Source organism: Somniosus microcephalus, chromosome 1, assembly GCF_052327205.1.
Source record: "Somniosus microcephalus isolate GS21.2 chromosome 1, FLI_Smic_1.0, whole genome shotgun sequence".
NCBI lineage: Eukaryota > Metazoa > Chordata > Chondrichthyes > Squaliformes > Somniosidae > Somniosus > Somniosus microcephalus.
The window spans coordinates 197331783-197344596 of NC_140987.1; the positions used below are offsets into that span (position 1 = coordinate 197331783).

The 12814-nt window shown below is 43.9% G+C and overlaps 1 protein-coding gene across 6 annotated transcripts in view; it reads right to left on the minus strand.

Annotated features, from left to right (window-relative positions):
• The window catches only part of adgrv1 (adhesion G protein-coupled receptor V1), a 986427-nt gene that overhangs the window by 495261 nt on the left and 478352 nt on the right, over nt 1–12814 (minus strand). For all 6 annotated transcript variants that reach the window (XR_015078534.1, XM_085989059.1, XM_085989068.1 and 3 more), the window contains one exon: nt 11128–11367. Coding sequence is in view for 5 of the 6 variants with exons in the window: in XM_085989059.1 (XP_085845185.1) it covers nt 11128–11367 (240 nt within the window). In the remaining variant the exon portion in view is untranslated. The remainder of the gene's footprint in view (nt 1–11127; nt 11368–12814) is intronic.

Genomic DNA, 12814 nt, shown 5'->3' on the forward strand with positions numbered 1-12814 from the left:
TATCCCTATTCCTATACTCGAACCCCCTTGATATGAAGGCCAACATACCATTTGCCTTCTTGATCGCCTGTTGCACCTGCATGCTCTCCTTCAGTGACTGGTGCACAAGAACACCCAGGTCCCTCTGCACTTCCCCATCTCCCAATCTATTGCCATTTAGATAATAATCTACCCTCCTGTTTTTACCCCCAAAGTGGATAACCTCGCATTTATCCACATTATAGTGCATCTGCCACGTATCTGCCCATTCCCCCAACCTGTCCAAATCGCACTGTAGCCTCCTGACATCCTCATCAGAGCCCACCCCTCCTCCTAGTTTAGTGTCGTCAGCGAATTTGGAAATATTGCATCCAATTCCCTGATCCAGATCATTTATATATATTGTGAACAGCTGGGGTCCCAGGACAGATCCTTGCGGCACCCCGCTGGTCACTGCCTGCCACTCCGAAAACGAGCCGTTTATTCCAACTCTCTGTTTTCTATCCGCCAGCCAGTTCTCTATCCACGTTAATACTTTGCCCCCAATCCCATGAGCCTTAATTTTGCATGATAATCTTTTGTGTGGAACCTTATCGAAGGCTTTCTGGAAGTCAAGGTACACCACATCCACTGGCTCTCCCCCATCTATTCTACCAGTTACTTCCTCAAAAAATTCCAGCAGATTAGTCAAACACGATTTACCCTTTGTAAATCCATGTTGACTCTGTCCGATCCTTTCCCCATTTGTCAAGTGCTCCGCTATTTTATCCTTAATAATGGACTCTAGCATTTTGCCCACAACCGATGTAAGGCTTACTGGTCTATAATTCCCTGCTTTCTCTCTACCCCCCTTTTTAAATATTGGGGGGGACCCGGAGCAGAATGGCTTCCCGCCTCCTGGCAAGAGGGCACGGAGGCAGGATGGGGAAGGGTTTGCCACCCGCCCCCAAATTCTGCAACTTTACCAGTAGTCCCGCCTCCTCGGGGTTGACAAAATCCAGCCCTATGTATCTGATGGGGAGCAGGGACAGGAGGTTACAGAAGAGCTGGAGAGTGAGGAATCAGAGGGGGACAGAGACATGGAAGTGGGGGGTGGGGTGGCATCGTGTGGAAAGGGAAAGGTTCATGAGGGGCAGAAGGAGGGAGAAGGGGCAGCTCCTCGGCCTTAACCTAATGTAAGAAAGAGGCTGAAACTGCAGGGAAGGTTCAAACAGGAGGTGAAAAAGAGGCGGAGGCTGCAGGAAAAAGCAACAGCTGCCTGAAAAGTTGGGAAGGAGCATGAGAGGAGGGAAGAGCTGGAGATTAAATGATGGGAGGATTATCAGGCATACTTCCCTTATTCGGAGCCATGATTACTTTAATCTCGATTAATGTGAACGGACTGAGGGGTGAGAAGAAATTGCAGCAGTTGTTGCAGTGTTTTAAAGGCACTGACTTGTTGTGTCTGCAAGAAACCTTTTGGGATGAGGATATCCTAGAAAGAGTTTGGAAGGTTTGGAAGGAAGAGGTATTTTCAAGTTGTGCAAACATTAACCGTAGAGGGGTGGCTGTTTTGGTGAGTCTGTCCATAAAAGAGAACGTTGCCTTGGTGGATAAGGACACGGAGGGGAGATTTTTACAGCTAAAGGTAAAAATGGAGGAATTTAATTGCGATCTCTTTAACCTCTATGCACTGAACGACCATTGCAAGCGTCGTGAGTTTTTTCGGTGGCTATTCACTGAAGTGGCAGAGGCAGAAAACCCTTGTAAAGTGGGGGATTTTAATGTATTTTTTATCTCGGATTGACATTTCAGCCCAGATGACCTTTAAGGATGATAACTCCAGAAGTATGATTGTAATAATGATGGCAAATTTAAATTTGAGAGACTTATGGAGGGATCGGAACCCCATAAAAAGGGAGTTCTCCAGAACAGGTTGGGTGGGTGAAAACAGAGCCGAATTGATTTTGTGTTAATGTGGGAAGGGTTAAGTTCTGAGGTGATGGAGATTTATTACAAAAAAGTATTTTTTAGTGACCACTTGGCTTTGGTTCTTAGAATTAGGAACAGCAGAGTTAAGATCGATCCGGGGGTGTGGATTTTAAAGGATCAACACCTGAAAGAAATTGCTTATAAAGAAGGGATTTTAAATATAATATAGAATGCTCGGAAGGAACGTTTGTTCTTAAAGAAAGAAGGGTTTGCTGGGACAATTTCAAATATGAGGTAAAAGTTTTTTTGGTACGTTATGGGAAAGAGAGAGCGGCAGCTAACCGGAGTCGAGAAGAGAATATAAACAAAAGGTTTATGGATGTCTGTAAAGCAGTTGACGGAGGGGATAAGGGAGCTGAGACTAAGTGGGTGGTTTTAAAGCAAGAGTGGGAATTACTGCAAGCTGAAAAATGCGAGGGGCCATTCTCCGTGCAAAGGCTAAAGATGCATTGGAGGGCGAAAGATGCACTAGATATTTTCAAGAACAAGAGAAGCTGCGACAGAGATTATCATTAATTGGAGAGTTGAAGTTTGGGGAGAAGATCATTAATGAAAGTGGGGAGACTTTGGAGGCGGCTAGCAGCTTTTATCAAGAGTTATATACAAAAGAAGATATTTCCAAATTGGCAATGGAGAAGGTTAGTGCTTTTATTGAAGAGGGTTTAAAGGAGGATGAGAGAAGCATTTGTGAAAAAGAAGTAGGATTAGCAGAAATAAAAGTAGCAATAAGTGGAATGAGGTGGGGGGGGGGAAGTACAGGGTCCGATGGACTAAGTGCAGAATTTTATAAAGAATTTTTAGAGAGCAGCGGCGGCAGGTGGGCGGACCTGCGAGGGACGAGGCGGCTGAGCGGCAGCGGATAAAAGCGGCTCCGAGACCAGGTAGGCCTCAGAGCAGCGGCGGCAGGTGGGCGGACCTGCGAGGGAAGAGGCGACTGAGTGGCGGCGGATAAAAGCGGCTCCGAGACCAGGTAGGCCTCAGAGCAGCGGCGGCAGGCGGGCGGACCTGCGAGGGAAGAGGCAGCTGAGCGGCGGCGGATAAAAGTGGCTCCGAGACCAGGTAAGCCTCAGAGCGTACTGAGCTCCAATCTCCGAGCTCAGAGGGAGGGAGAGAAGTAAAAAGTAATTGAAGTGTGACGTCACCAGAAAGCAGGTAGGTGATTGGTTGGTGAGTATTTCTCTCTTTTTAAACTTTAACTCTGTGGTTTATAGTTATTAAGGTCGCTCTGGTGTAATGGGGACTGTTGATAAACCATTTAACTAGAGTGGAATTGGTGGGATTGATTGATTTAATTTAATTTCAATTAATTAAAGGGTAAGTCATGGTAGGACAGCCCGGCCTCGTGGTATGCTCCTCCTGTGCTATGTGGGAACTCAGGGACACTTCCTGTGTCCCTGACAACTATGTGTGCAGGAAATGTATCCAGCTGCATCTACTGACAAGCCGTATTGCAGTGCTGGAGCTGCGATTGGATGCATACTGGAGCGTTCACGATGCTGAGGACATCGTGAATAGCATGTTTAGCGAGTTGGACACACCGCAGGTAGAGGTTGGACAGGCAGGAAGGAAACGGGTGACCAACAGGCAGAGTACTAGGTGCAGGCAGGTAGTGCAGGGGTCCCCTGTGGACATCCCCTCTCCAACAGATACACCGCTTTGAGTACTATTGGGGGGGATGGCTTATCAGAGGAAGGCAGCAGCAGCCAACTTCCTGGCACCAGGGGTGGCTCTGCTGCACAGGACGGGAGGAAAAAAGAGGGGTAGAGCTATAGTAATAGGGGATTCTATTGTAATGGGAATAGATAGGCGTTTCTGCGGCCGCAAACAAGACTCCAGGATGGTGTGTTGCCTCCCTGGTGCAAGGGTCAAGGATGTCTCAGAGCAGCTGCAGAACATCTTGGAAGGGGAGGGTGAACAGCCAGTTGTCGTGGTGCATATAGGTACCAACGATATAGGTAAAAACCGGGATGAGGTCCTAAAAGCTGAATATAGGGAGTTAGGAGGTCAATTAAAAAATAGGACCTCAAAGGTAGTAATCTCAGGATTGCTACCAGTGCCACATGCTAGTCAGAGTAGAAATAGAAGGTATTTCAGATGAATACGTGGCTAGAGGAATGGTGCAAGGGGGAGGGATTCAAGTTCCTGGGACATTGGAACCGGTTCTGGGGGAGGTGGGACCAGTTCAAACCGGATGGTTTGCACCTGGGCAGGGCTGGAACCGATGTCCTAGGGGGAGTGTTTGCTAGTGCTCTGGGGGAGGGTTTAAACTAAGATGGCAGGGGGTTGGGAACCTGAGCAGGGGGACAGAGGAAAGGGAAACAAGGATAAAAGCAAAAGAAAGGAAGGAGAAAAACAAAAGTGGCAGTCAGAGAAATCAACGGTTTAAATCAAAAATGGCCACAGTAAATAATAATTCTAATAGGTCTAAGAGCGTTAAAAAAATAAGCCTGAAGGCTTTGTGTCTTAATGTGAGGAGCATTCGTAATAAGGTGGAGGAATTGGCTGCGCAAATAGAGGTAAACGAATATGATTTGGTTGGGATTACGGAAACGTGGCTCAAGGATGGCCAAGGCTGGGAACTCAACATCCAGGGGTATTCGATATTCAGGAAAGATAGGCAAAAAGGAAAGGGAGGTGGGGTAGCATTACTGGTTAAAGAAAAGATTGACACAATTGTAAGGAAGGATATTAGCTCTGATGATGTGGAATCTGTATGGGTAGAATTGAGAAATACCAAGGGGCAGAAAAAGTTAGCGGGAGTGGTATATAGACCTCCAAACAGTTAGGCAGAGGTTGGGGATGGCATTAAAAGGGAAATTAAAGAAGCGTGCAATAAGGGCACAGCAGTCATCATGGGTGACTTTAATCTACATATAGATTGGGCTAACCAAATTAGTAACAATACTGTGGAGGAGGAATTCCTGGAGTGTTTACGGGATGGTTTCCTGGACCAATATGTCGAGGAACCAACCAGAGATCAGGCCATCTTAGACTGGGTATTATGTAGCGAGAAAGGATTAATTAACAATCTTGTTGTTCGAGGCCCCTTGGGTCAGAGCGATCATAATATGATCCAATTCTTCATTAAGATGGAGAATGAAGTAGTTGACTCAGAGACTAGGGTCCTCAATTTAAATAAAGGAATCTACGATGGTCTGAGGCGCGAGTTGGGTAGGATTGATTGGGGAATGTTACTCAAAGGGTTGACGGTGGCTAGGCAATGGCAAACATTCAAAGACCGCATGGATGAACTACAGAATCTGTTCATCCCAGTTTGGCACAAAAATAAAGCAAAAAAGGTGACTTAACCATGGCTAACAAGGGAAATTAAGGATAGCATAAGATCCAAGGAGAAGACATAAATTGGCCAGAAAAAGCAATAATCCTGAGGATTGGGAGCAATTTAGGATTCAACAAAGGAGGGCAAAGGGATTAATTAAGAAGGGGAAAATAGAATATGAGAGTAATAATAATAATAATCAACTTTATTGTCATTGTTAGTGCACAAGTGCAGTACAACGAAATGTAGGCTTGCGGCTCCCGAGAGTGTACATTTAGATTAAGACATTTAAACATTCAACATTCATTTGACTTGTAATACATTAACATAAACATAATAAAGTGCATTGGCAGATGTGCAGGCTTTAGAGTTTATTTGTGGAGTTCAGTAGGATGACAGCCCTGGGAAAGAAGCTGTTCCTAAATCTGGTCGTTCGGGTGCGAATGCATCTGTAGCGTCTCCCAGATGGCAGGAGGGCGAACAGACTGTGACTGTGGTAAGCTTGCAGGGCACATAAAAACTGACTCTAAAAGCTTTTATAGATATGTGAAGAGAAAAAGATTGGTGAAGTCAAGCATAGGTCCCTTGCAGTCAAAATCAGGGGAATTTATAATGGGGAACAAAGAAATGGCAGACCAACTAAATACATATTTTGGTTCTGTCTTCACAAAGGAGGACACAAATAACCTCCCAGAGATGCCGGGAAACATAGGGTCTGATGAAAGGGAGGAACTGAAAGAAATCAGTGTTTGTAGAGAAATGGTGTTAGGGAAATTGATGGGATTGAAGGCCGATAAATCCCCAGGGCCTGATAATCTACATCCTAGGGTACTTAAGGAAGTGGCTCTAGAAATAGTAGATGCATTGCTGATCATCTTCCAACATTCGATGGAACCTGGAACAGTACCCATGGATTGGAGGGTAGCAAATGTTACCCGACTATTCAAAAAAGGTGGTAGAGAGAAAACAGGGAATTACAGACCGATAAGCCTGACATCGATAGTGGGGAAAATGCTAGAGTCCATTATAAAAGATGTAATAGCGGAGCACTTGGAAAACAGTGACAGGATCGGACAAAGTCAACATGGATTCACAAAAGGTAAATCGTGCTTGACTAATCTACTGGAATTTTTTGAGGATGTAACTGGTAAAATAGATGAGGGAGAACCAGTGGATGCGGTGTATCTGGACTTTCAGCAGGCCTTCGATAAGGTCCCACATAAGAGATTAGCGTGTAAAGTTAAGGCACATGGGATTGGGGGCAAGGTATTGACTTGGGTAGAGAACTGGTTGGCCGTCAGAAAGCAAAGAGTTGGAATAAACGGGTCTTTTTCCGAGTGGCAGGCAGTGACTAGTAGGGTACCGCAGGGATCGGTCCTTGGACCCCAGCTATTCACAATATATATTAATGATCTAGACAAGGGAACTAGATGTAATATCTCCAAATTTGCAGACGACACAAAGCTGGGTGGGCGTGTGTGCTGTGAGGAGGATGTCGAGAAACTCCAGGATGATTTGGACATGTTGGGTGATTGGGCAGAAACATGGCAGATGCAATATAATGTGGATAAATGTGAGGTTGTCCACTTTGGTGGCAAAAACAGGAAGGCAGATTATTATCTAAATGGCAATAGATTGGGAGAAGGAGAAGGGGAAGTGCAACGCGACCTGGGTGTCCTTGTGCCACCAGTCGCTGAAGGTAAGCGTGCAGGTGCAGCAGGCAGTTAAGAAGGCAAATGGTATGTTGGCCTTCGTAGCGAGAGGGTTTGAGTACAGGAACAAGGATGTCTTGCTGCTGTTGTACAAGGCCTTGGTGAGACCACATCTTGAGTATTGTGTGCAGTTTTGGTCGCCTTATCTGAGGAAGGATGTTCTTGCCATGGAAGGAGTTCAGCGAAGATTCACCAGGCTGATACCTGGGATGGCAGGCATGACGTATGAGGAGAGATTGGGTCGATTGGGCTTGTACTCGCTGGAGTTTAGAAGAATGAGAGGTGATCTCATTAAAACTTATAAAATTCTGACAAGACTGGACAGACTAGATGCAGGAAGGATGTTCCCAATGGTCGGGGAGTCCAGAACCAGGGGACACAGTCTAAGGATAAAGGGTAGGCCATTTAGGACAGAAATGAGGAGGAATTTCTTCACCGAGAGAGTGGTGAACCTGTGGAACTCTCTACCACAGAAGGCGGTGGAGGCCAGTTCATTAAATATATTCAAGAAGGAGTTGGATATATTTCTTAAGGCTAAAGGGATCAAGGGGTATGGGGAGAAAGCAGGGACCAGGTACTGAATTTGGATGATCAGCCATGATCGAATTGAATGGCGGAGCAGGCTCGAGGGGCCAAATGGCCTACTCCTGCTCCTATCTTCTATGTTTCTATGTTTAGAGATTTTAAGTCCATTGCTCTTAAAGGTTTTTAAGATTAAAATTGAGGGAAGCCTGGCCCCATCTATAAGGAGGTGTCATAAGCTTAGCTTATATAAAAATAAAGGGATTAGAAGGGATCTAAAGAATCAGAGGCCCATCACATTATTAAATGTGGATTAGAAGATCTTGGCGAGGGTTATGGCAAAACGTATGAAGGAGGTGATGCCGCAGATAGTTTCGCCCTCTCAGTCCTATGGAGTCATCAGCCGGGACATCGCAGACTCTGTGGTCTCAATCTGAAATGCAATAGAGCTCATGGAAGAGAGTGGGAAGGAGGCTTATGTATTAAAGATAGATCAAGAGAAAGCCTTTGAAAGGGAGGGCCTCTTGTGAGTTTTTATTGATGGTTTTGGAAGCATTTGGTTTCGGGGAAAATTTCATTGAGTGGATGAGGATTTTTTATTCAAACATATCTAGCTGTGTTAAATGTAATGGTTTTTTATCCAAGTATTTTCTGATACAGAGGTTAGTGAGACAGGGTTGTCCCCTGTCCCCATTGGTGTACACATTGGTAGCAGAACCATTAGGTTACATGATGCGAAAGGAACAAGTTGTCGGGATTGCAGTTCCCAGTTCCGGGCGGGTGTCGGTGATACACCAATATGCAGATGACACAACCTTAACATTGAGAAATGGGGAGTCAGTGAAGAAAGCTATGGACATAGTGGAGGAGTATTTTAGAGCTTCAGGAGCCAGAGTGAATTATAGTAAGTCCCAATGCCTGGTTGCGGGAAGGGGTAGAGGGAAATGGTTGGAGTAAAGTCCCTTTAAGATGGTGGAGGTTTTGGAAGTTCTGGGGGTGCATATGGGCTGCAAGAAGGACAGGGATGAAGTGGATCGATTAAATTGGGAACTGAAGGTTATGAAAATTAAAAAGACTTTGGGAAGATGGGAAAGAAGTTGGTTGAAAGTGCAAGGAAGAGCGACAGTGGTGTCTGCTCTCCTGCTATCTGAGCTATCGTACTTATTGACGGTGGAGGATATTCCTGAGTGGGTGGAAAAGTCCATTCGAGAGGCTTGTGTGAGGTTTTTATGGGAAGGGAAACCAGCCTTGGTTGCTTACAATACCATCATTGGACGGAGAAATCAGGGAGGACTCAATTTTCCAGATATTGATTTGAAGAAGAAATCCTTTAGAATCAAATGGGTGAAGAGATTTCTTCAGAAGTCAAATACAAGTTTTTGGAAGAGTTGTTTTGAGCATTTTTTGAAACAAAGTGGTATAGGAGGGCAGGGGAGATTGTATATGGAATACAATAATGTTTCTGAAATCGATTAAACCTCTCCCTAGGTTTTATAAGGGGGTTGTAGAGTCTTGGGCCCAATTTTTAAAAAGTGTGCAGTTTATGCCCAAGGGGGCTGAGGAATTTTTAGAACAGCCCTTATTTTTGAACAGGTGGGTCAGCATTGAAGAAGAGGTTTTATTTAATCAAGCTTTTATAAAAGCTGGTATTATATATGTGAAAGACGTATTATATGAGGTAATTCCAGGTTGGTTGCCCGAAGTGGTAGTGAGGGACATGGTTTGGGAGGAGGATCAGGAGGTAGAGGAAGAAGCAATTATGATCATGTATGAGAAGATTGTGAGGGCCATGCCACAGGATTGGATGGAAGAAATAAATGTGGAAATCTCCAAAGGAAGTAAAATGTGTCCTGCTTTTCCAAGCTTTCTGCTGGAGAAAGAGGAAGAGTTGGTCCAATTTGACAACTGTAATACTTGAGATTTCTATGGGGTATTTAGAGAATGGAGATTCAAGACACCTGCTGGTCAATTTTGGCAAAGTATATACCCACAGCTGGACTTCAACAGGATTTGGAAGATTGTGTGGGCGAATTTTAAATGTCCAGAGTGGATTGAACTGGATTTCAAATTGGCTCATAACCGGATTTTTACCATGACGGTCTTAGGTAATATTGGGCGAGTGGAGGGGACAACTTGCCCAGTGTGTGGGACACGGGATGAGACGCTGTCCCATTTACTGGTGTTATGTCCGCAGTTAAAGAATTTTAAGTACTATGTTCGACAGTTGTGTGAGGTTTTTTGCTGGGTGGGGACCGAAGAGTGAGAATGGGAATCCCGTGGGACTCAATTTTGAGATGGGGATTGCAGGAGAGTCTGGCCGAGTCTAGCGGAGCAGCAATTAATTTAATGTTCAGTTTGGCTAGATTCGTGATTGTGCAGAGAAGGAATGCTCTGTTTTTTAAGTGGAGGAGAATAAATCTAAAAGAGTATTTTAAATATAAGCTAAAAGATCATTATAAGACTCTGTGGATGTTTTATTCAGAAAGGAATTTAAAGATAGTATTTTCCAATCAATTTTTAAAGTACAAATCGATGAATATATGTTATGGGAGACAAATTAAACTTCAGGTTTTGATGTTAATTGTGGTGGAGGAATGGCTGGGCAGAGTGGCGGAATGGATTTGAATGATACAATGGAATGGTCACGATGTTGTAAATGTTTTTAATGTTCAATAAATAATATTTATTAAAAAAAAGTGGGTAGCACACTCGCTTCTGAGTCAGAAGGTTGTGGGTTCAGGTCCCACTCCACGGACTTGAACACATAAATCTAGGCTGACACTCCAGTGCAGTGCTGAGGGAGTGCTGCACTGTCGGAGGTGCCGTCTTTCGAATGAGACGTTAAACCGAGGCCCCGTCTGCTCTTTCAGGCGGACGTAAAAGATCCCATGGCATTATTTCAAAGAAGAGCAGGGGATTATCTCCAGTGTCTTGGCCAATATTTATTCCTCAATCAACATAACAAAATAAAACAGACTATCTGGTCACTATCACATTGCTGTTTGTGGGAGCTTGCTGTGCGCAAATTGGCTGCTGCGATTCCCACATTACAACAGTGACTACACTCTAAATGTACTTCATTGGCTGTAAAACACTTTGAGATGTCCGGTGGTCATGAAAGGCGCTATATAAATGCAAGTCTTTCTTTTCTTTCTTTAGAAGTGGGATGTTGGGGAAATTTTAAGTACATTATTCAGAAGCTTTGTATTTCAATGAATGATTTAAAGGTTGTTGACAAACAGATTTTTTTTGGACTGCTTCATGTACACTTTTAAATAATTTGTCCGGGAAATTCGATAAAGCCCGAAAATGTTGCATGCCGATTGACATCACGATCTGCATATTTACAGGTGAGAGGCAAGCGCAGGCAATGGCAGCGCTAACAACCTCTCCAAAATAGCGGCCAATGTGTTCCACGCCGGAAGTGGGTGGAAGCAAGGTGGCCGTCATTTTTTCAACAAAACCAGCCTTCATTGACGATGCTACACCCCCAAATTTCACAGCCTTTATTTTTCTACCATCTGGCAATTCAACCAAATAAAACAAGAGTATATCATATCAAGTCTGGAGTGCAATGCAAATTCAATAGAATAGATAAAACAACAGGATTTTATATGTGGAAAGAGTAGTTTAAATAGTATTATTCATCCCACAATCACTTACTGTTAATAACAATTTTCCAGCTTTACGGTCAATTTCTGCTTCACCAAAGTCCAGGTTAAGCTGGATGATAAAAGTCTCCTGTATTTCAATTTCTCCATGTGGTAAGATACTCAATTCAATGATTCTATTCCCTGCCTCCCCATCTCTAAAATAGAATGATCCATTCACAGGGTCACCTATGTCTGCGTTGGATGACGGCAAGATTGATTCTGAGTTTGGACCCAGAATATTCCATTTTATCTAAGAAAGAAAATGATACAGTGAGTTATTAGGATTACAGGAATATAACCATGATGAGGAGAACATTTTAGGAGGAACTTTTTCTTACATTCTGACTTCCCACTTCTGGTGGGCAGAACAGGTGGCTCACCCGTCAGAAGCACATTTTTGAAATTTGGATGTTTGATGTGCACAATTTTCCAACCATTGATTTAAATGATCAAAGAAGTCATGCACTATCCACACCTGAATTTCCAATAATGGATGAGACTCCTCACCAGTAGCATAAAGTAATAAAATTACCTTTTTTGCATAAAAGTATCTTTGATGTGTTGCAGATCAGCTTAATTTGTCTTGAAGGTATATGCTGAAAGCCCCAACTAATTTACTGAAAATACTGTGGATTAAATCTCTTGCCTTTGCACCCAAAGATGCCTCATCCATGCTGATTTCAACCCACACCTAAACTCCACTAGTTCCCACACCTTTGATTTCTCTGCCTTCATCTTCACTCAGCCTCACCATTCACATAAACTCTCACCCACATCTACAGCTAGGAACAGGAGGAGGCCATTCAGCCCCTCAAGCCTGTTCTGCCATTCAATTAGAGCATGACTGATCTGTACCTCAACTCCATTTACCTGCCTTTGCTCCATACCCCTTAATACCCTCAACTAACAAAAATCTAGCTATCTTAGTTTTGAATTTTCCAATTGACGTAGAGTCAAGAGCTTTATGAGGGAGAGAGTTCCAGATTTCCACTAGCCTTTGTGTGAAAAAGTGTATCCTGACATCACCCCTGAACATCTTAGTTCTAATTTTAGCTTTATGCCCCCTTGTTCTGGACTTCCCCACCAGAGGAAATAGTTTCTTTCCATCTGCCCTATCATCTCCTTTAATTATCTTAAACACCTCAATTAGATCACCCCTTAATCTTCTGTACTCAAGACAATACAAGCCTAGTCTATGCAACAGACCCTTAACCTCGCCAGCTCTCGTCTCTCCAGTGCCGAGATCTCAATCACTCATAAGGCTATCTCTGGCAATTCTTTATCTCCCTTACCACCTCCAGCATCCTACCATTCCCAAAACCCACTACCCTTACCATCCACACTTCGAAATGCTCTTGCCCTAGTTTCTCTCTTAATTTCAGCTGTGACTTATTTTCTCACTCATCTGTGTCTCTGAGACGCTGGAGTTTGGGTAATGTTTATTCTTACTGTCATACTGCATCTACAATGCTGAAATCTCAGTAGTTTTAGGCTGCAAATCCCACGAACTTGTCTAACACCCTTTTGAAGGACTGCACAGTATCCACAATCATGGCACATATTAACTGTCTATTCCACAGGTCAATGACTCTTTGTGAACAGAAGCACTTCCTAGCACTTGTACTGATCCCTCCAGTCCTGCCCTGTCTATCTAACACTAATAACCTATCCAGTTCAGGGAATCGAATCCCTTCATC